At 33.5% G+C, this 25,047-nt stretch overlaps 1 protein-coding gene across 2 annotated transcripts; it reads left to right on the top strand.

The window, feature by feature from the left end:
• The first annotated feature begins 268 nt into the window (after nucleotides 1–268).
• LOC111513084 (CLIP domain-containing serine protease HP8) lies at nucleotides 269–25,047 on the top strand. Of its 2 annotated transcripts, none has more exons than XM_074181196.1 (5): nucleotides 269–419; nucleotides 5,679–5,946; nucleotides 7,381–7,550; nucleotides 13,240–13,461; nucleotides 24,817–25,047. In XM_074181196.1, exons 1-5 carry the CDS (start codon nucleotides 347–349, stop codon nucleotides 25,002–25,004), a joined length of 921 nt encoding a protein of 306 aa, XP_074037297.1. In that variant the 5' UTR covers nucleotides 269–346; the 3' UTR covers nucleotides 25,005–25,047. The 2 variants fall into 2 exon arrangements, with proteins under 2 accessions (XP_074037297.1, XP_074037296.1); XM_074181195.1 differs by lacking the exon at nucleotides 269–419 and adding an exon at nucleotides 5,424–5,460.

Raw genomic sequence — 25,047 nt, 5'->3', positions numbered from 1 at the left:
TAATGATATGTATACATGCAAAAGTATGTGACAAATATTTTTCTATGAAGAACGATTGTCTTCTAAATTCTTGGATCATCATTGAAACCTCTGTTACATTACGGAACTGACGCGATTCATATTCTACAAAAATTCAATTAAAATTTTCATTGTATCATTGTACCACGTCTTTTGTTCGAAAGCTTCATATTTTGTTATTCGTTTCCAATTTTCACAGTAAAGAACAATACGAAATTATTCTAGGCAATCAATTTTTATGTGAGGCTACAATAAATTGGATAAGTGATTTGTATTGTTTTGAACTATTTTATACCTCGTAAAATATTTATTTCCTCTCAGTGGCAAAATGATTTTTTTTCATTCTCCGCTGTTTTTTAGAGTTATTGTATCTTGGTTATATTTGATCCTATATACCTCAGGTGAGTTTGACATGATAACCAGTGGGTCGAATAAAACATAATGATAGTAATAATTAACAACAGAGAGTAATTCGGCTCAGCACAGTATCTGATGTTGACCTGCGAATAGCAGATATTTGAAAATCACTGACTGGATGATTAGGAGGTGATCATGATAATATGATTTGTCTGTGTCATCTACTTTATTTTCTATATCATCGCCGTTTTTTTCTACTAATTGTGAGCCGACTGGATCATTTATTTCTCTCAGCCTCACTGGCTTATTATTCATCTTCATTTTCAATGATACTCATTCCAACGATCTTGTTTCCTGAACTAGTTCGTACAGATCTATTGCTGGATATTTGGACATAATTCCTGAACAAAGTTTGGATTGCCTCCTGTGATCCAGTGACTCATATTCGCATAAAATATGACGAGCTGCCTCTGCTCCTTTTTGTTGCATTGCCTGCAACGTGTAGGTAGTGATTACTCTGAGCCAATCCCTAATTTGTTGAAGCAGTTTCTCAAATTTCTTTTTGGACAGTCCTTTTTCTCGTGTTTGTTTATAGGTATGTAGATATTCCAAGTACTCATCATGTTTCTTGAAATACACTTCCATATTTTTTCATACCAAAAATTTTGTTAACCCCATTTATGGAGTTATGATCCATGTATGGTAGTAAACTCATCAGCTTGTCTGTGACACCCGAGTGTCCTGGCACCCGATATAGAGTCAATTTATTCCTGTTCAGCGGTTTTCTCAGTTCTTCGCTACATCTCCAGACATTTCGATGTCATTATCGCGTTCATCATTACCTCAAGTGTCGCCTGGCAGTCTGGAAAGGTATTGATCCGCTTATTTTCTTGAGGCCTCAAGTAAATGTTCCTTCGCTATGCGAAATTTCATGCACAATTAAGCCAGCAAGGCTGATGTGTGCTCACTGAGATGAAAACTCAAGTGTAGTTTCTTCCCCGCACAGTAAATTCCAGTTTTCGACCAGTCTCTATGTCATGTGTTTATGCCCGCTCCTTTCAGCTATGCAAGTAATTGCACTCTGCTTAGTTTGTCGATAACGATCATTCGTTCCGTTAACAGACCAGAGATGCATGGATTATCATCATGGTATAGAGCCGATTCATCGTGTTCAGTTCAAACCGCCAAGTCTTTCCATTAGTGCATCTGAGTGCATCAAAGTACGATAAAAGTGCGTGAAGATGATTATTTGATTCGATCCCAGCTGTACTGATTTTTTTTTAGTTGAAACGGATTTATTTTTTGAGATCAGTTTTAAGCTTTCTACTTCTGCATAGTGTTCCATTCGTTGAAAATTCATATCTATAATCTTTTATGTATTACATAGAGTATCTGTGCTAGGAATCGTACGTTGAAAGGCACGGCCCCGTTTATCCTTGGCTTGTACAACCTCATCAGAGGTTTATACATTCCGGATTACTATTCGATGACTGAAAATTACGGTTTTGTAACGCGTATTTATGCTATGTCAGGTAGTTTGGAGGGCGTATACCTGTACCTGAATCAGGTAATTTGTCGTTAACATTCATTGGCTCTTTTCTACCTGCTGTCATACTGCTTGCTATCCTTGAACTTCTTAGAATGGGATTCCATATTCGCTTCTTCTTTTCTGTTAAAATTATTTGTGTGTTTTTTGATCTCTATTGTCTCCCGTACCAATCGACTATAGTATACCTGTGTTTTCTAACAGAATCCTGTGGTTCACTTCACTGAGTGCGTGTTCTCCCACAGCTGACTTATCTGTTTGACCCAGTCTGCAGTTTCTTTCATGCTCCTTCAGCCTTGTTTCCATGGATCTTTTGGTGGTTCCGATATACAGTGTATCCGCAAAGTATGGAATAAATTCGATATTTCCAAAACCAAAGGTCGTTTTACAAATACCTGAAATACGTCCATTTTTAATTATAATATTCTACATTTTACAACAAATTTTCATTATACAGAGTGATCCATATTAATGTGATGACGTCATCGGTAATTTTTTTAAATGCAACATCCTGTATTTGGTGTCAGTTTTAGATGATCCGTAACGAGCTGATTCCGAAAAGGTATGGTACTTGGGATCTAACGGACATAATAAATTTTATTGAAATCTAATAAAAGTTGAAATTAATTGATTTTTTAAATTTTTTCTAATGATCAATTCAACAATGGGAAAGTAATCCAGTAATGAATACATGACTCCATTTTAAATGTTCGAACTGTTGTCCTTGCTGTATTTGACACTAACCTAACCTAAATGTTGAATAAATTCTTGTTGAACCTTGTTTATGGTTTCTTGAGAAATATTGTTTATTTCTGTTCGAATTCTTTCTTTTGATTTTTGAATATTTGCTGGTTCCGTTTTATAAACAACATTCTTCAGATGGGCCCACATAGAGAAATCCAACGGATTACTTTATGGTCTGTTGATATCGCTGGCCATTCAATGTGTATACGTCTACCAATCCATCGGTTCGTAAACATTTGGTTGAGATACCTTCGAACATTTACAGCATAATGTGGAGGCGCCCCATCCTGTTGAAACCATAAACTTTCATCAAAACTTCCAGGATTAATTCTACTGGGGAATAAATTAATCAAAGTAGATATAAGATATAATGAAGGTATGTTGGCCCGTCCACAGTACCGTCGAAAAAGTAGGATCCGATGATCCTGTTTCTCACAATGCCAGCCCATACATTTACCTTATGCGGGTATTGTGTATGATGCTCACGCATCCAGTGAGGGTTTTCTTTGGTCCAGTACCTACAATTTTGACGGTTGACCCCACCATTTGATGTAAAAGTGGCTTCAACAAAAAAAAATATATTTTTTACAAGGAAACGGTTTCGGTGACAGTTATCCATCATGGCTTCACAAAATTCTATTCTTCTATCTGGATCATCCTCGTTTGATTCCTGTAGAAGTTCGATTTTGAAGGGATGCCATTTTTCCAATTTTAATACTTTGTGTACAGTTGTTTTACTGAGATCGAAATGACGACTAATCTTACGAAAAGGAGTGTGCATATCTTCTTCAAAAGCAAGTAGAACATTTAGCTTTATATCATCATTCACAGAAGGACGACCTGATTTGAGTGCATTTTCAACTGTACCAGTTTCTCGAAATTTCTTTTCAATTTTACTTACTGCTGCTGCGTTATGCATCTTTCTGGATATTTTACATTAAATAAGTTAACACACTTCCATCTGAGTTTGCGATCTGTCTCCATAGCCAATCATCATAAGTATTTCAATTCTTTGCTTCACACTTAAATTCGTTACTACTTCAAATCAATTCGAAGCAATACTACAGAAAATTCTCGAATCAATACAGCTACTGTCATATTTAACAGTTACTGAACGTCAATCGGAATAATGACATTTCACAATAACAAAAAAAAATAGCCGCCTAGTTTTTTGAAATTAATAAGAAATACTTGTTGGCACGGTTACTGTCAACTACAGCAAGGACTACAGTTGAAACATTTGAAATGAAGTCATGTATTCATTACTAAATTACTTTCCCATTGTTGAAATAATCATTAGAAAAAAATATAAAATAATTAATTGATTTCTACTTTTATTAGATACATATCAATAACATTTATTCTCTAAGCGCACATCTTTCGAGTTATGGTTAGACCCGAAATGTCATGATGTCAGCTCGTTACGGTTTATGTAAAACTGACACCGAATACAGGGTGTTTCATTTAAAAAAAATCCGATGACGTCATCACATCAATATGGATCCCCCCGTATAATGAAATTTTGTTGTGAAATGTAGAATATCAAAATTAAAAATCGACGTGTTTCAAGTTTTTGTAAAACGACCTTTGGTTTTGAAAATATTGAATTTATTCCATACTTTGCGGACACAATGTATAGCTTTCCACAACTGCACGCTACGCAATAGACCCCTGCTGCTGATAGTGTGTCCTTTTTATCTTTTGCCGACCTGAGGCTTTGTTGTATCTTCCTGGTGGGTTTGAAAACTGTTTTGATGTCTTGTTTCCCCAATTGCTTTCTTCTGTCCTTCGAAAGAGTCCCAAATTTGCTGTATAAAGATGGAGAAAAAGAGAGCCAAAGACTTTCTGATGTTTATTCTAGAGCAAAACTGGTTATGAGGATTACATACATTTTTTAAGTTGAAGTTGCTGTTTTTTTAAAGCATCACTGGGCGAATGATATCTGGTCCCAGCGACTAATATGGTTGGAATAAGTTTACGACCCATTTATTATTCTTTAAATCTACAACTTCCCTTGATACCAGCCAATCATCTCTGGACGGTTTTTCAGGAATGTCCAGCTCTGTGTTTATCCAGAACTGCGGTGTCAGATTCGTAATTTCTTCATTCTCTATTCTCTTGTTACTGTATTTTCCTCGACATTTCAGATTATTTTTCTGAGGTTTGGAGGGTCCTACGAGAGTATCATATCTGGCGCATATATTCCTTCAGAGAACATTCCTTTTTGATATATTATTGTCTGTGGGACAACGCCGTTGTATGTAAAAGTGATAGTTTTAATTAACTGGTCTACAGGTAACCTATCCAATCTTAGCAAGTTTTCTGGTCTGCCTTATAGCCTTCCCAGTTCATTTTCCGAAGGTTTAGATATTATATGAGACCTTCAGATTTCAAAGTTTATATACCCATGATTTAAACAACTTTCTGTCATCAGACATATTACATTTCTGAACATGAAAATATATCTATTACAATGAGATGTGTAAATCATTTGCCATGAAAAAGCACACTGAAGTAGTGTGCGTTCAATGTAATTTTTATTTGACCCTGCTTAAAGATGGTACTGAACGTTCTGTATATACCCCCTAATAGGAAATAATGAGAAGATATGTTAGTTTATCAAGAAAACGAACAAATCCAACATTTATAGTATATTCCAGAGGAAACCTGGATGTTTTTGATTTGGAAATTTATATTATTTGTGTGGTACTACAGAATTGAACGGAATACTACAGGATCGAATGTATATATTGCCAGTCCTGTTCTAATTCAAATGTTTGTGCCCAGAGATATAGGTAACTAGATAATGTAATCAAATTGTGACCATGCTAAAAAAATGTGAAATCAATCATTTCTAGTTGTTGAATAAAACCTCCTGTTGAAAACCTATTCTTCATTTTTGGATTGAAATTGTTTAACATTTTCATTCGCAATATTTTTTTTCTTTTCATATATACCTTTCCGCAACATAGTCATAGTCATCATTCCTATAAAATTTCCATATCTTTAACAGGAGACACATCTGATAACAGAAATTACATCGAAGAACACCCTGCGTGGGTCTTGATTCCCAATGATATTTGTGGAATACCGAGAGAACGACTGAAGCCTAGAATTATTGGAGGAAGGGAAGCTGATCTTGGTCAATTCCCATGGATGGTAAGATTGGGAAAATATTTCGTGAAACATGGAAGAATGCATCGCATTTTTACATGTGGTGGTGCTTTGATTACGAAATTGTATGTACTGACTGCTGCTCATTGTGGATCTGAACTCAATATGTGAGTAATTGAAAGTTTACTAGACATACATCACGAGTCATTCTAATTATCTATAAGAATACTATCCTTGAAAACTTATAAAGATTAATTCAATTAGAGTTGACGTGACCGTGCAGGCCGTCCTCGATTGAAGACAAAATGTTAAAAGTACTTGATAATAATAACTGCGTAAACGAAAGCGAGACATAAGTGGAACCACCTATTGCTATGAAACCCAAGTCAATTTGCCAGATTTTTATGTCAGTGTTGGTGGTTTGACCAATCAACCGACAACTGCGTTAGCAGAAATTTGGAAAGCTATCCTGGAAGGCCATCGGGAAACGAATCCAAATGTTTCTAGAAATGATATGGAATCGAAAAAGGTTAGTGCAGTCAAGCTGCTGAGAAATAATTCCATGAAAATCAAAAGATAAATATATGTGTATCATTCTGATCATTTCCATATTGTTTTCAATTTAAGAGCCACTGGTAGACAGCTGTTTCATTGGGCATCGTCAGTACCGAGCAGGCAGTCCTTAATTGAAGAAAAATCGAGTTTTCTAGTAGGTAAAAAGTTGTATAGTGGTGTTAGTTTTTAGATTTAGAAAGGAGATCCTGAATTCCACTTTCAAATCCGCAGCTCTTCCATAAGAGATATTGAAGATGTGTAAGCTTCAGAAAATCCAGTCTACCATATAATCATGGAGGAAATGATCTCCGCAAATAATTTTACTCATACAACATTATTATGTTTTGAATAATTTCAAAAAATCAAACACTTTTTCTGAATGTAATTGATTGTTCACAGTTTGGAGGCCATCGACAGATTTTCGCGACCAGCCGATAATGTCAGTGATGCTTCATATAATTGTGCTATGAAGTGTAGTGGGGCAACTTCCATCACTACCTCGCTTGACGAGATTTTTCCCAATCAATAGACAGCTGATGATTCCAATTGTTTGAAATATTACATAAACTATTATTTGACACGTTATCAGCAAAATAGTAATTGAAAATGTTTTCTGACTTGTGATCCACAATCTGTCAGCCAGCTGAATTTCTTCTATTTTTGTATTACGGCATTTATCATCTGACGAATTTTCGATCAGAAATAAATCACTGGAAAAGAATATTTTTGTATGTCGTGCGTGAAATGCAACCATTGCTCTACGCACCCACGGTTGCCCAACTGACGTCTACCATACTTTTCACTTTGGGACAAGCATTGTTGAAATTATCAACTTCGAACCAATGACAGAACAATCTGTCACTAGCTCCCAAGCTACTGAAACTTCTACTCTGATACCGTTCCTTCATTGAAACTTTCCACTTTTATCATCTTTATATTCGATATGTGAAACAGAAATACGCAGTCACCATTCTCTGATTACCAAGTTCATAAAACGAGTTACAGAACAAACATGTAAAACAGAAAATAATGAAAATGTTTTTCAGCGTGCGAGTGGGAGAAAATCGTATTGGAAGCAAAAACTGTGACATGCAGGGATGTGCACCCAAAACTCAAAATATATTTATCAAAAACCTGTTCCTGAGCAATTACAGTACCGATGATTTTCGAAATGATATAATGCTGGTCCAATTGCAGGGTCCCGTTGAATTCAATGGTAAATGGAAATAAGTATGTAAGATAGTTCCTTATTCACTTCTACCTTTGGAATAGTAAGATTGGCAAAACTTGGTTAAGATTCGAGCATGTTCTTTTTGCAAGAAGTTCGATTACTATTAACGGTACTCACAATTTTTTTTCCAAAATGTAGATAAAATTCTAGGAAAGTTGATATAGCCCACCCAATTACTGGGAACATTTCAAAATGGTGCTGGAAAAAACCGTTTTATAAAAGTTCTTAGTATAAAAACTAAACGAGTTTTCACGAAATAATATTGATCCTATCTTTTTCTGAAGCGGAAATTGTGAAAATCTCCACCTAATCGTCACTGCAATTGAGAATAATATGTTTGAAATATAATTCAGACATTTACCCGGTTTATAGTGCTTAGTTTGAAAACAAATGAGCTCGATATAGAAATCGCATCTTTGCAATCTCTCAAAAAATTGCCTTTGCGTCAAAATAATTCACAAAAACTTTCGATACATATATATCGAAGCATTGACGAACACATAGTATAGATATATTTTGTGTATCACCAATAAATAATAGTTGAATCATTTCGAAATGCTCTTTCCATATCAAGCTGATTTTTTTCAAAGTAAGCACTGTAAAGCAGCCAAATTTCTAGAACAAAGTACCTAAATGAAGAGGTTTGTGAAGTGGTAATGATTATTTTCGATTGGGGTGGTAATTGTGGGGTGATTTTCACATGTCTTACAATGAATTGAGACCAATATTATTTTCGTCGTAACTTGCTTTATGTTGGTTTATGTCGCTTTATGTTGGTATTTCCACTGTAACTCGTAAGCACCCACTTTTCGAGAGCATTTTTTTTCGAAAACTATGCATTTTACAGAAAAATTTCGTCAACAAAAAATGTAGAGGGCATCTTTATCTACAATTAATGTCATGGTGCTATGTTGTTCAACAAAAAATGTGTGCAGCAGGTGGCTCTAAAGTGCCCCAAAAAGTGTTTTTCCACTTTTTTGTCCTGAAATTTTCATTTTTCAGCTACGATCCAAATATAAAAATTGTTCCTTTCAATTTTATAAACATTTGTTTTGAATTTTTTTCATACAACTCACCGTTTCAGAGCTGCAGCTTAATAAAACGAAAATTTCACTATTACGCTTTCACTAAGTTTGATAGCCACGGAGCAGATAACAGTTGTATTTTCATTTTTTCAATCAAGAAGTAATAATCTATATTGTTTATAACATATAACTACTGAAAATTACTATCAATATTAGACCTTTATGGATACCTTCCGATTGAATTTTTTTATAAATTGTTCTATTGAGCGGAATGATTTCTTGTAAAATAAAATGTAAAATAGTTGTAAAAGTATTTTTATTTTGATATAAAAAACAATTTAGTATCCAATTGGAAACGTTAAAAGTTATAACAATTTTATTGATTTTTTGCGAAATTTGGATTAGGTCGATAAATTAATCAAATTGATGTCATACAATTTATTGCTGAATACACTAATATTTCTTTTACGATGTACATGTTTTCGTTTTATAACAATTGAGTAACACTGAGGTTTCACTCGATTACAATAAAAAACAATTTTTCAAGGGTTGCAAAAACCTATCAGCAGCAGGAAATGGGTTACGCTGACATCTATGCTGATTAGTTTTGCTGCAGCGCGTTCGTGTTGGGTGTACGGACGATAGCATTTGCTGTGAATGTCTGGGACTGGGATGCTCTTTCAGTAACTCTTGAATTTCAGAATCACCTGTAATTATTGCTGCTCGTATTAACGACTGCCGACCTCGGACACCCACATGACGCACATCATCCACAACATACTTGTCACAAATGAAGCAAACACTAATGTTTTCACTCATTTTCACAGAGCAAAGTTTTGCTGTCTCTACTCTCCGAAACTCACATAGCAACTGAAAAATGTGCGTTTCTTGAAGAATATGGCAGATGACTGAATGGTTACCGTTAGCACCACTGCGCTGTTCACGCAGCGCTATATTACACTATATCTTTGAAACGGTAAGTTGTATGAGAAAAACGTTGAAATAAAAGGTGTTTCTAAAATTAAAAAGAACATTTTTTTCATTTGGGTCGTAGCAGAAAAATGAAAATTTCAGAACAAAAAAGTGGAGAAACACTTTTTTTGGAACTTTAGCGCCACCTACTGCGCACATTTTTCGTTGTACAACATAGCACCAATGACATTAATTGTGGATAACGATGCCCTCTACATTGTTGGTCGAATAAATTTTCCTGTAAAATGCATAATTTTCGAAAAAGTTAATTTCAAAATATTTTTGAGTTTTTTCTAAAACCGTCACAGGTAGCAGGTGGCCATCGCTAGGTAAGCTTTCTTTCTTGTCCAGTCATTTTTGGTCGATTGTATTTTAGCATCATTAAAGTATTTTCAAAATTCACATATGATTCGACGGCCGCAACTTCAAAAATCGGGGGTCAAAAGTCGAAAAAACCGACTTTTTGCACGTTTTTTGCCAATATCTCGTTTCCAATGGGTTTTATGCTAATTGTATTCATTATCAATATTGTAGAGAATTGAATTCTCTACTACTTTTGTTTCCAACCATTATTTTCATACGTTGAATCGTTTTTGAGATAGAGGGTAGCGCTTGCGCAGATTAAATATCATTTGAAATCAACTGGTTGTCCCGATCGAAATCAGCTCATTATAAATAATAAATAATTATAATTAATCAATGAATAAATTATAATAATTATTATTATAATTAATTAATGAATAATTATAAGTTATATTCCTTTTTTATTAACAAATACATTATATTTAAATATTTTTTTCATTTATGAACCGATCAATGAATTCAATAATGCAATTTATTCCTGTATTTCAAAAAGTCATTAAGGGATATACTTTAATTACAATTTAATAGCATTCTCTTTTACGGTAGTTGCATTTCAAGTAGAAAATAATTCAGTAAATCTTGTTTAAAATTTATAAACTCTAAAATTTTTTATAACTTTGGAATGTATACCTGGCAGCGGAAATATACTCCTCTAAGTGTTTCGACAAATATTCAAGTTCTAAAAAACACATTTTGTTCCTTCACGCTTTAAGCGGCTGTGATACGACTTCTGCGCTCTTTAAAAAATAAAAAAAAAACACTGCAAAAGTGGTGTTGTTCAAGATGTGGATGCAGGAAAGCGGGGTTGCAATGCTCTTCAGCTTGTGGCCAGTGTAATGGGCAAGTTTGTCTCAATGCTGTATGTACTATATGAGACCGATGTTAATGAAGATAGGTCCGTTTGTTTGGAGATGATTGACAATGTTTCATGATGAATTTCACTAGTTCGGACTTTCATTGTCTAATATATAAAATGATTTGAAATCCCTGAAACAACCAAAGAAGAATTAAAAATAAATAGCTGTAAATAACAATTATATTGAGCAAAAAAAATTCATATCATTTTATATATTAGACAATGGAAGTCTGAAGTAGTGAAAGTCCTTTGATCTAGAAATCATGGAAGAATTGGAAATGAATCTGGGTGAAGATGACAGTGAAGATGATAACGCCCTTGAATTTTTACAGCTGCGAGAAGACGACGACGATGATGAAGAAGAAAATTGAAATTAAAACTCATTATTCTTTTAATTATTTTATCTGTTTTTTTAACTTTGACATTCACAAATGTATCGAATGAGATTTTTTAATAAAAATATTATTTGAAATTTTATTTATATTCTATTCATTTTAATTTATTCAAGAATAATTACTATAAATTAGATTTCAATTTTAATGTAATATATATTTTTCCCTCTACAAATTTATAACTACACGGGCAGGTAAGTGTTATTAAATGAATTGATTTTCAATTGAAAATAAATAATTGATGAAAAAAATATTTAAATATGATGCATTTGTTGATAAAAAATGAATATTATTCATAATTATTTATTAAGTAATAATTTATGAACCTTAAATAACCTGATTTCAATCGGGACAAGCAGTTGATTTCAAATAATATTTAATCTGCGCTCGCGCTGCCCTCTATCTCAAAAACTATTCAACGTATGAAAAAAATGTTCGAAACAAAAGTTGTAGAAAATTTAATTCTCTACAATATTGATAATGAATACAATCAACATAAAACCCATTGGAAACTAGATATTGGCAAAAAACGTGCAAAAAGTCGTTTTTTTTGACTTTTGACCCCCAATTTTTGCGGCCGTCGAATCATATGTGAACTTTGAGAATACTTTAATGATGCCAAAATACAGAGTTTATACAAATTTACAGCTGGGTATCTCCGCTTTCCTAGGTAAACACCCTAAAATGACTGGACTATTCATCATTCTCTAACGACTCACCAAGTTTCATTTATCGGTATTTTTGCAGTCATTATTTGACAGATTGACCGTGTTAGGAATCACATGTTAAAAGGTAAGACCTCGTTAGTCCTTAGCTCGCACAAGTTTCTCAACTTCTGAGAGTTGTCGTTCGTATGGGGGCGACAGCTGATTAACGGAAAAACAGATTTTAAACAGATATGAACAGATTGACTGTACTACACGCACCGTTTGTAATGGGTCAGCCTCCATCAGGGTCCTCATATCCTCGCCCTGAATTACTGCCGGTTGACCACTTCGGGGCTAATCTGCGAGGCTGAAATCTCCGTAAAGAAATTTTGCAAACCAACGTTGAATAGTGCGTTCACTCACACAGGTTGATTTTTCGGGCTGTTTCGACAATGCGTTGGTTCAATTCGAATTCATAGAGAAAAATTGACCGAACGACATTTTATAGTAATAAGCTGAAAAGAGTAACTTGCATGAAAATGAACAACATCAATGTATAGTACATAATTCTCGGACAAAACTTTTAAAACAACACTGCCTTCCGAAATGAGGTGTATTCAAAAACTTTCAGTGGTAGCCGACCTCTTTTAAAGTGAAAATTGGATGAAAAATTGAAATATTTTTTGGAAAAGCCAATTGTATATATAAGGATAGTTTCAAAAGTGATCGTATTCAAATCAATGCAACGAATTGAAAAAAAAAATGACCAATCACGTACACTGAGAGGTGTATGCAATTGGGTTTAATATATAAACAAAATGGTTATTCCTTGAATGAAGTAGATATAATTTAACTTTGTTTGTGAGATCAATGATTCAAACTCATCAAAATGGTTTGTAATACAAAAATAAAATTAAGTTCATTCTCAGAGAAAATAGATTCCGCTGAGATGAAATGCGTTCATCATTTGGTGAACATTCTTGATCACATTTGGAAAAACATTTTTTTGCAGTTTATCGATTCAAATATAAAATGGTTTTAGTTCTATTTTTACTGCAAATGTAGCTACAATCAGTTGTTATTATGATAAGAATCCGGTCCACATTCAAAGGTAAAATACAGCTACGAGCCTATGAATTCAATGTTGATTCCTTTCATTGAAAATTTTGTTAATTTTTTAAATTTCTCCCACCTATATATGGTATATGTATTTCAGATAATTAATGATTGAGGAGTATCCAGATTTGTTTACTTTCATTATTTTTCGAATAAATCGTCAAATGACCATTTAATTTTCCTTCAATCGAAATGTCGCCTTATTGCTTTCCCTTTACCATTCTGATGTGGTATATGACATTGACCATATCAAAAAATCAAGATCGAAAATTAGAAAACAATTTATTTCAATATTTTTTTTAGATTTCGTAAAACCGGTTTGTTTGCCACGTGGAAATCTGTTGAGTATGAACCCGTTGGGAAAATATTTCAGAATAGCTGGATGGGGAAAAACAAATTCAAATGAAAATAAAATTTCTCAGAAGCTTATGTTTTTCTCTGGCCCTGTATTGAATGATGGAAATTGTAATACAATATTTAAACATCCGATGGTCGATTCCCAATACTGTGTTGGATTTCAAAAAGGTACGTATTATGTATGTACAAACACTTCGGGAAAATCCTTGAGATGCTGTGAGAGCGTTGTCCCACTTAAAAATACGGTTTTAGTAAGTTTGTCCCACAAGAATATCTTTCTTCAAATGGAAGAGTTCTTAAAAAGTTTTGAGTTGAACCTCGAAGCAATGAGTAGTCATAGTCGTAATTCCGACGCACACCACTCTCCCCAAACATGTGAACCACTGGTAAGAAACAGTCTGTGAGAAAACTGAAAAACAACGAACGAAAACTACTTGTCAAGCCATAACAATAAATTTTAGTAAACTCCCCGTGTTTCTTGATTCCATTATTTCAAACATAGGTGATATTACAAAAAAACTGTTCTCACTTAAAAAAATTGATATGCATTTTAGATATTGATACAATCCAAATATTCAAGAATATTTTGACATACAGCTTTTTTCATGATTTTTGATATTACTGTAAATAAGGAAAGAGGCATGTGGTTAGTTTAAGGATTATCTTGCTTTTTTGTATATAGGCGAACTCTCAACGAGAGGAAAATAACTCTTTTTAATCAAGATGGGTGGTCGTCCCCAAAAAGATCGACAAAGATTGGTCAGACGAAAAATTGGGGCGCTTGTCAAAAAAGTGCCGACAAAAAAAGAACTCTGACGAAACAAGGCCGCTTGCAATGGGGAATGTTCCTCCTGACGAAAATCAAGTAGTTTTCATAGATGAACTCTAAAACAACGCATTTCAAACTCATCATTTCAACCTTTTTCTTTGAAAAATTATTCAAAAACTTAAAGAAGAGGAATGAAATAATGCATTCAACATTTAAAGGGATTCGTTTCTATTTCACCATTTGGCAACATCGGTTATAGCTAATAAAGGACAATGAATCTGTTACTTGTATGAGACAAACAAAGATGATATGTTTCAGAGGCGTGCTGTTCTGTTTACTTATGTTCCGAGTTCCGAGACATTCTGTAACATATGACATTTTGTGGCTTGTGGTTTGTGTGGCTTGTGAGGTGGTATTGAACTATATTTATATTTTCCTTAATTGTTGATTTATAAAGATAATTTTCCTTTTTTAAAGTAGAATATCTAGTTACGTATAAATTATTTCAACTTGATATTGGCGCTGTTGCCAATATGTGAATTGAAAACAAATTCCTTTAAAAATTAAAATCCAACATTTGAAACATCAATTTGAATACTTTTCGAAGTGAATTTGAAAAACTCATGAATTGAACTCAACTTTATTTTGTTCAAACTTACATTTGCTGTAATGACCCAAATTGAGAAACATTCTCCATTGGTCCCATGAGAAAACATCGAGTAAAAACGTATGTATGTTTTGTCACACTTTAATGAAATGAAATTATTTTGCCTAGTTGTTAGGATGAGGATGATCTATACCGTTATTCCAAAGTGGTAGGCACTAAATTTTTCTAAATGACTGTGATATTTTTGCCTCAATCTATCTCTTGCAGTTACTTATGGAAATTATATTATATCAATATATAAAAAAAAATATATAGTGTGTCCACGGATAGAGTTGCTAAGAGAAGAGAAATCTTTATTGTTGATTGTATGATAAAAAATTCCAGATCGGATGTACACGGTGTTAGTAAAGTAGTGAAACGTGAAAATGCTTCATTAGAAAAGTAGATACCATTATTTGTTTTTACAAAGTTTTGTTGAATGAAGAATTATGTTCATACTCTGAAATAGGGCATGATATAAATTTTAAGACCAAATTTCATTTAGATTAATGATATAGTTTTTGCGATTATTTCCAGCATTTCACAAAAAATCGAAAGTCATTTTAGCAAAAGCTTGCATTTAGTTCATTTAAAATTGTTTGATCTATCTTGATTTTTTGTGAAATTTTGAAAATAATCGCACAAAAAATAATCACATAAATCACTCTCACCACAAGAAGTTTAAAATCACTTTATTTATTATCCTTTGAAGAAAACTCGTCGGATGATGAGCACCTATCGCGATTGATATTAATCAAGATATTAATTAATGGTCAATTGCAATGTTCATTCCAGTGTCGAGACCCACTTTTTGTCTTCTTCTTTTATCGTATGTCTAATGCATTTTTTCCAAGACTCGGCCGGGACATTTTATATCGCAGTTGCTAGTAGGTCTTTTACATTATACAGGGTGTTCCTTAAACACATGCTAATATTTAAGGAGGTAATTATTAGACTCATTTTAAGGAAAAAACGCCTAAACGCCTTAACTTTTGAGATACAGGGTGGCCAAGTTTTCAAAAATAATAAGTTTTTTAATAATAACTGAGATAATTTTGTAGACATCTTTGGCATATTTGGTACATATGTTCCATGCCTCAAGGCGTATTTTCTGATGTACAATTTTCTTAATTTTCTCTGCCAGTGGCGTACGTACTAGTTTTGAAATGTATATTTTTGGCGAAAAAAATACTACGCCACTACTTTATCTTGAAATAAAAATTATTTTTAAAATCTCCATACATTTTTGAGCACATTTGATTTGCTGGGTTTTCTTTGTCCGACGCATGGTTTTCGCTCAAAAAATTAAAAATCGCTTTACTTAAGGATAAATTCCTTAAAAATCTGATGCGGTATCGCAGGTATTTGTTTGTTGTCAGATGCACTCTTCTCAATTAAAATTACGTCATAACGCAGCACCGCTTACTAATTTTTGAAAACATAAATTTAGTTATCCTGGAATAAATGACGTGTAGCAGAATTTATTTACTGCACCTTTTGGAAATATGGAGTTTGTCGATATGTGATTTCTTTTAAAGATTAAAAGCAGAAAAAACAGCGTACCCACCATAGCAATAAAAAACGAATTCTTTGTATGTACAAACGTCAGTAGCTAATATTGATGTTGGTTTAAAGTAAGGTGTTGGTGTTAAAAACTGTCACAGCGCGTTTTGATTGATTTGGAAGTGTTATTGAAGTTAATTTGGTAGTCCGCTGTTTTTCTGAATATCAGTAAATATGGTAAATTATACGAATGCTGAAATGGCGCAAATGCATTACGTATATGGCCTTGCCGATGGTAATGCAACAGAAGCCAGGCGCATTTATCAGGAAAGATATCCTAATCGTGCCTTACCAGATAGCCGAACCTTTTCAAAAATTCATCGTCGACTTGGGGAAACTGGTAGTTTCAAGAAAGGGACTCCGGAAGGTAGACCTCGTGTAGTAAGAACTCCTGAAATTGAGGAAGCGGTGCTGCAAGAAATTGAGGAACATCCTGAGACGAGTACGAGGAAGATCGCTAGAACTCTGGATATTTGTCATCAAATTGTTTGGCGTATTTTGGTTAATTTTTTGTTATACACATACCATATTTCAAGAGTGCAGGCATTACTCCCCAGAGATTTTCCACAGCGTGTGAACTTCAGTCAGTGGTATCTACAAATTATTGCACTAAATCCGCAGTTTGAGACACACATTTTGTTCACAGACGAAGCAAATTTTTCTCGGAATGCCATTCAAAATTTCCATAACAATCATGTGTGGGCTGAAGAAAATCCCCATGCAATAACCGAAACCCATTTCCAACACCAATTTTCGGTTAATGTATGGGCAGGAATTATAGGTGATCATCTATAGTCTATTTCAAAAGAGTGTAGAGTAATAAAATCTCATTAAGTATTCAAAAGCGCTACAGGGTGATCCGTCAATAAATTCTGTCACTTTCCTAGTCCGCATTGCAAAATTATGTCGTTTCATAAAGAGCAGGTAGGTATCACCCTGTTTTAAGGGATTTGTCCATTGTTATCGACGGATAAATACTGAGCCAGAGGCGCGCTAGTGGGATAATTGCCAAAAGAACATGCATTCATAAAAATTATATTAAAGGAAATAAAAATTTAATACAGCAGAACAGTGTTATTAAAAAAATATAAAATGTAACAATAAAATATATACGAACCGAAATCGGGAAATACTCACAAACACACACGAACGAACTTTACGTATTGAAACACTTGTGGGGACTTTAAATCAATTTATTCACAAAAACGACAAGAACTTTACTGGATACGTTATTACAATTTGACACTTGAACAATACTAAAACTGTGAACTTCCCTTAACGTTTAACAACACTCTATTTATACCCTAATTGAATGTTCTAGAGATTACTAGGTACAATTTTCGAGAACCTTCCGAGAAAATAATTATTCAGACTACCCTTAATTCTAAATCCTAACCTAAGCAAAAGTGTCACTGTCACTGATACACTGGTCTCTGTCCAGATTGCTTATCCCGCTACAGTATATTTACAATTCAATTAAATTATTCTACATCAGTATAGTCTTCATCCGAAGAACTGTCATCATCCCCTGGTGTTATAATTATAGGGTCAACCACCTGATCGACCAAGTTGTCCAGTTCCCACATTTTATCTTCCTCTTTTAAAACATGCTGGATTGCTTTTTGCCAGTTTTCTGATGTGATTTCCATAATGGCTTGATCAAACAATACCTTGACATCTTTCATTTTAAATGTGGTATTGTGCCTTGCAACATATCCTTCAACTTGTGCCCATATAAGTTCTATAGGATTTAATTCGCAATGATATGGCGGTAGGCGCAGCACAGTTACTTTATACTTTTCTGCTACATCTTCTACGGCATATTTCATGAAGCGAGATTTATGTTGTTTTACTATGGCTAGTAGTTCCTTCTTTACTGAATTCGTCTCAAACTGAATACCTTTATTTGACAGCCAGTTAATAATTTCTTGCTTTCTCCAAGCTGAAGTTGGTACCTTCTCTAAGCGCCTTGAATGGTAGCTTGCATTATCCATAACCACGACCGAATCAGCTGAAAGAAATTTTAACATTTCCCCGAAGTAGTCTTCGAAGACATCCGAATTCATGTCCTCATGATAATCTCCCGTCCGGCACGACTCAAAGCTTAACAAACCTTCTTTTAAAAATCCGTCTTCGCTTCCAATGTGAGCAATTATAAGCCTCTTCCCTTTTCCCGAAGGCACTTTAATACCCGTCGAAAGGCCTTCTATGAAAGCTTGGCGAGAACTTGTTATATTTTTATCTTGCCACATTTTTTTGACTATATAACCTTCGTTTATCCACGTCTCATCAAGATAAAAAATTTTCTTTTGCTCTCTGCGGTACTGCTTTATAGTTGTCAAATATTTTCGTCTCCAGCAAACAATTTCATCACTTTCCAGTAATAGTGCCTTTCGATTGTGCTTTTCCCAGGCAAAATTCATACTTTTTAAAGTTTTCCATAAAAGTTTTCTGGATATCAAAGGAATATCGTTATCTTGGCTTATCTCGATAAATATTTTTTCAAGAGTGAGTATTTCCTTTTTGAAATAAAACGAATGAACTTTTCTTCGAATGTCACATTTGGTGTCTTCATCTAAGATTTTTATTGGTCTTCCTGATTTTCTCTTGCATGGACTTACCTGGCCTGATATCTTTCTTTCTCGCAATAATTTAAAGATCGTGGACTGTCCAATTCCAGTCATTCGGGCACATCGCTCAACACTTTCTTGCACAGACAAACTAGGGTGATCGTGTTTTATGCAATCATATACATTTAAAATTATAACTTTTTCGCAAACAGATAGCGGAGAATTTTTTACACTTCTTTTCTTTGGAGTAAATGTCCCCATTTTATAACTTTTTCACTATTTCTATATCACAATATCACTGTACGTTTAATTGGTGTAGTAACAATTACTATTATAACTCGAATGTTTAAGACACCATTACAATATATTTAAACCCTTTTTCTTAATTACCTGGGTTTAATAGGTATTGCATGATTGGTGGGCAGGGTCAAAAAGGGATTATTATAATGATATGGCACCTCGGAACTAAGTGTTAACCCTTTTTTGAGAAATCATGCTCAAGTATATGAACCCAAATTGCATATTAAATAAGTTTACAAGAACCACTAAAATTAATCTTAATCTTTTTTTAAGAAATTTTACTTACCTAAATACATGTAGGTACTTAGTTTTAGACCAAATTACTTCCCAAAAATGGCCTTTTATTATTATCTATGTCTGTAATTTTTAATTTACTTTAATTATTAAGTTTAATAATCCTAAGATTTGCCTACGCCCATGGACGACAACGAAATTCAGGCAAATTTTATGACACTTCATGATTTATTACTCTACACTCTTTTGAAATAGACTATAATAGGCCCATTTTTTCTACCAGGACGCCTTGATGGTCGTTCTTATTTACACTTTTTTGAAGAAGACTTACCTGGGTTATTGGAAGATGTGCCACTTGCGTTAAGGAATCGAATATGGTACATGAACGATGGCGCCCCTGCTCATTTCAGTGTAATTGTCCGAAACCATTTAAATACAGTTTATCCTAATCGTTGGATAGGTCGCGGAAGACCTCAGCAATGGCCAGCAAGATCCCCCGATCTCAACAGTTTACATTTTTTTTTATGGGGTCACCTTAAAACTGTTGTGTATAAAACTCCCGTTAATACTTTAGAAGATTTAAGAGAGCGAATAGTTGCCTCGTGTGAAACTATACGAAATACGCCGGGAATATTTGAACGGGTGCGTAATTCCATGCGTAGAAGGGCGGAAGCATGCATACTAAGTGCAGGTGGCCACTTCCAACAATTTTTATAATCAGTTTTGGTATTATTACTAATTAACAAATTTGTGCTATTCGTTTAGACTTACTGTCACAAAATAAAATAAAACTGGTTTTCGTGAAAAATTTATTTTTTTGCAGATTATGTTTTCAAATATTATTAGGGAATTGGTAATGCGTTATGAAGCAATTTTCAGATTCTCATTCATTTTAGAATTGATCTAATTTCTTGATTTGCTTTCTGTCGATTTTTATTTTTTTGATTGAAAATCATGCGTCGGACAAAGAAATACCAGGAGATCAAATTTTCTCAAAAATAAATGAGGATTTTAAAAATGATTTTATTTTGAAAAGAAAGCATTGGCGTAGTACTTTTTCTCCAAAAATATTCAATGTGAAACCCGTAGGGATGCCACTGTTTGAAAAAATACAAATTTGTGTACATCTGAAAATGCGCCTTGAGGCATGGAACATATATACCAAATATGCCAAAGATGTCTACAAAATTATCTCAGTTATTATTAAAAAACTGATTATTTTTGAAAACTTTGCCACCCTGTATCTCAAAAGTTAAGGCGTTTAGGACATACGTCCATAGGAAGTTTTTTTCTTAAAATGGGTCTAAGAATTACCTCCTTAAATATTAGCATGTGTTTAAGGAACACCCTGTATATTTTTAAGGTTAAGTTTTGCCCCGCCACTTCGATTTCTATTCGAGCCCATTTTAAATCGATCGAATTTAGTTCACAATGGTTAGGAATGCGCTGATGTACAATTATGTTCCTTTCAGGAACCACTTCGTCGACAACATATTTCTCTATTCGAAGTTTTTGTTACCTTACAATTAATTAGACTTTGTCCTGGAATGGTTACTTTTTTAGACAGCCAGTTCGAAAAGTATCACAATGTAACTCAAATAAGTTACCGACATTTTTGTAGTTTTAGAATTGATATGTTCCCAGGTTTTTGAGATATAATCGATATGCATCGTTTTTACAACTATAAAATGATGAGATCTTCGTCCAAATGAAGCAGATGTAAATTTTTAAATTGGGATTGTGAAATCCTAGGCTTTCATTTTAACACAAACTTGTGGTACCTAATAGTCTTATTTGCTGAAACCTGCTTTAAGAAATACTGAGGTCTGAATATCATAAGTTAGAAATTTGGTTGAAATATGTCATAATCCATCGTGTTAGAGTTATTCAAGAATATTTTTAGGACTATTATGAAAAAATGATTACAAAATGGTTAGAGATGATTTATATATAGCAAGTTTCACCTGCAGGCATATAATATTTATTTCAGGTGGATAACGATATTTCACTTATGAAGCTCAAGTTTGTATGAAATATTGTTGAAACTGTTATTCAATACCAATGATGAGAATTCTACGACCAAGCGGCAAAGCTGCTGACACTACCAGAAAATTAAAAATAAATTTTATTATTACTCATGATATCAAATGATAGAGCTTGACTAGTAGAATAAAAGTTCGGTTTGAGAAAAATGCAGAGTCAATATAGTTGCAACTAGAAAATGACGGGTTACATATTACCTTGTAATACTAAGGCACTGAATGAATCAAACAGAATGAGAAGAATAAGAAACTGTATACTTGAAAAATTAAATAAGTTAATAAAAATCATGTTGAATGGTTTCATTGAAAAAAAAAAGAGAATAAAGAAGTACTAAAAACTCATTGGGAGTGACCTAGGTAGAGTCATCTCACCACTCTCCTCAGCAATATACGGAATCAAAGTATTGATCAGATAAAAAAGTAATAAAATCGTTGGGCACAGTATTTACATATTTACTCAGGTTACGCAAAGTCCAACGATTTTATTATTTTTTTAACTGATCAATACTTCAATACCGTAGATTGCTGAGGAGAGTGTTGTGATGACTGCTACCTAGGACTTTTCGAATTATTTTTTAGTTTTCAGTGCATTATCTACATCATTATTATCTCTTTTCTCAATAAAACCGTTGGTCAGGAAAATTTTTTCATCAATCTTTCGTTACCTGAAAAATGAATCTGGTTCAACAAAGAATATGTTCAAGTATGATAAACTGAACAAAATTACGTCAATGAGTTACTGCGTTAATAAATGTTATTATGCAGTAACTTTTTGGAGTGATTTTTTCAGTTTGATCTTCATTGCACTCGGACAGATTTTCTGTTATTTTAGATTCATTCATTTTTCAGATTATGGAAGTGAAATGTCAAGGAACATTGGCTACTCTGCTAAAAAGTCATTCAAATAATATATTGAAACATTTTGTTCCTCTTGTCAAAAAGAGCGAAAAAGGTTTTATGGGGTATCTAATGGAGTTACAATTCTTGCAATCACTCGATTTTGGTACTGATATAAATAATACTTCATGTGAAATACTTGGCTATCAATGATTCGCTGAAGAAATCAATCCAATTTGAATTCTTTTCTTCAGAGTTTCTGGATAAATAAACGTTATACATTATACGTTATGGGATAATTCTGCAACCGTGTTAGGAATCACACATTAAAAGGTAAGACTTCGTTAGTCCTTAGCTCGCACAAGTTTCTCAACTTCTGAGAGTTGTTGTTCGTATGGGGGCGACAGCTGATTAACGAAAAAACAGATTTTAAACAGATTTTTTTTAAACATAATACACCCAAGGGCTTACATTTTCTCTTTCATCTTCCGGACAATTCGGAAAATTGAACCTATGTAGATGATATCACTGAATTTGTTTGAATTCTAATCAGCTGATTGATTTGGCCGTTACACCTTACGATTTGATCTCCACTAACTTTATTTTTGAAAAATACCACGACCTGTTTCGCTAACATAGTGAATGACCTATGGAAACTTAATTTTTCACTCTAATATTTATATACCTCACGTAATCACAATTGATACTAACTACTCAGGGACTTACTCGATCATGATTACCTAAAGTATCTCCTCAACTTTTATATACCTAAGGTACTTCCTCAAATTATGATTACCTTTAGAATATTACATCAATTCTACATTAATAATAATACTTCATCGGTTGAAGATCTATTTGAATCCAGTTGGTCAATCAGTAAAATGTTTGAGTTTTAGAGTGTATTGATTTCCATTGCTTGCAAATGATTTATCTTCAAACCTTTATTTTCTAATTGTGAAATTTCTAAATCATCGAATTTGAATGTGTTAAATTTTTTTTCTTATTCATATAGTTCATATGATGTTCCTGAGTGCAATTCCTAAATGTTCTGTCAGTTTGACCAATATATACATTCGGAAAAGTTCAACATTTTGATTTATAAACTCCTGGTTTTTCAAATTCGAATGTTTTGTCTTTATTATTTTAAACTAATTTTCTCAACGTATCACCTGTTCTATATGCAATTTCAATATCTTGTTTATTCAAAAATGAAGCCCCTTTTTTCTGTTGCTTGCCCAAAAAATGATTTTGATTGTCTAATTTATCAATGAGAAAAACGTCTTGACTCGCTTTTGGGTAGCCTTTTTTGGAAATTGAAATTATTTTGTCTATTAATTCAGTTTACTGCAATTTGCTCATTGATATTGGGTTCTTTATCAAAATTACTGATTGGAAGAAGAACATTGTCTACTCTGTGAATCATGCTATTATAAGATGCTATTTTGTGTTGATGCGGATGGGTAGAATCGTATTGAAAAGTAATATCTATATGGGATATATTGAAAAATCATGTTTGTTGTTCAATCTACTGATTGTCAAATCCAAGAAATTGTTTGGGTTTGAAATGTTTGTTTCTACTTCAATAGTGAATTTAATATTTTCATGAATTTTGTTATTATCCCAATGAGAAATATGTAATTGTCTCTTAGTATCTGTGAGACACACCAATACGTCATCCACATATCTATGCCAATACAAGAAATACTCAATCGAAGGATGTTTAAAAATTGACTAGTGACTGTCTATGAACATTTCTGTAGTTCAACATATTGAAATCATTCTTCAGAAGAAAATCATATCTTTAACGAATATTCCAAAATTTTACACATAGAAAATGAAGGTTTAAAGCTAAATCATTTGGTAGCGATGGAAATCAATCAACTCAAAAATTCAAAAATTTCACTGAATGACCAACTAGATTCAAATGGAACCACTGTTGAACCTTTTTTTTTTAGAAACCGATGAAGAATTATTATTGATGTAGAATTCATGTCATATGCTTTACGTAATCATAATTGAAGATGTACTTTGGGTATATAAAAGTTGGTAGATGCTTCAGGTGATTATGATGAAGTAAATACCTGGGAAGGTAGTCTCAATTGTGTTTACTAGGTTGGTCGATCGGTAGACGAGCGGTTCGACGTGGGTGCTTTGTTCACTCAGTCAATCGGCCGATGTGTGAGTCGATGGTTCAAGCCCCAGGCTGAACGCTAGATTTTCACTTGTTATCGCCCAATCCATGTTAGGAATCACCTCGTTTGTCTTAGCTCGCACATGTTTCGACTTCTGAGGGTTGTCATTCGTAGGGGTGCGACAGCTGGTTGACGGAAAAAAACATATTTTGAAAAACATAAACAGACATATAAATAATAGAGTAAAGTATGAACTTTTAGTACGTTATTCACAACGAAAAAAGATACTGAGTTAGCGAAACATGTGATTTTTTTCCAAGGGACGTTCAGAATATTTATAAAATTGCTTTCAGTAGACCAGACGTTTCTGACCGCCTGGAAGAATGACTTTTGATAGCCCAACTTTTCTTATGAAATCCTATAATTTCAGGAAAGGATTCATGTATTGGAGATTCAGGAGGTCCAATGACTAGAGCTGTCAAAATCAATGGAAAAAAGCAGACTTATATATTCGGAATCGTTTCTTATGGTCTAACCGATTGTGGTGAGGGTCCTGGAATATATACAAGAGTGATTTCATTTTTGCCATGGATTTTAGACAATATAAAGGAATATTAGATGTAGTTTGAATAATTTTGGAATAAAATCATCCCAATGAGAA

The sequence above is a fragment of the Leptinotarsa decemlineata genome, unplaced genomic scaffold (genome assembly GCF_025532065.1).
Source record: "Leptinotarsa decemlineata unplaced genomic scaffold, Ldec_3_MD MMD2_tig00026307_RagTag_RagTag, whole genome shotgun sequence".
Taxonomy (NCBI): Eukaryota; Metazoa; Arthropoda; class Insecta; order Coleoptera; family Chrysomelidae; genus Leptinotarsa; species Leptinotarsa decemlineata.
Note: the sequence above shows the minus strand (reverse complement) of the source record. Positions and strands in the feature narration are given on the sequence as shown.

Coding starts and splice junctions, on each gene's coding strand:
- LOC111513084 (XM_074181196.1), top strand. CDS start 347: ATGATTTTTTTTCATTCTCCGCTGTTTTTTAGAGTTATTGTATCTTGG. Junction 420..5,678: donor TTTGATCCTATATACCTCAG/GTGAGTTTGACA, acceptor TATCTTTAACAG/GAGACACATCTGATAACAGA. Junction 5,947..7,380: donor TGTGGATCTGAACTCAATAT/GTGAGTAATTGA, acceptor AATGTTTTTCAG/CGTGCGAGTGGGAGAAAATC.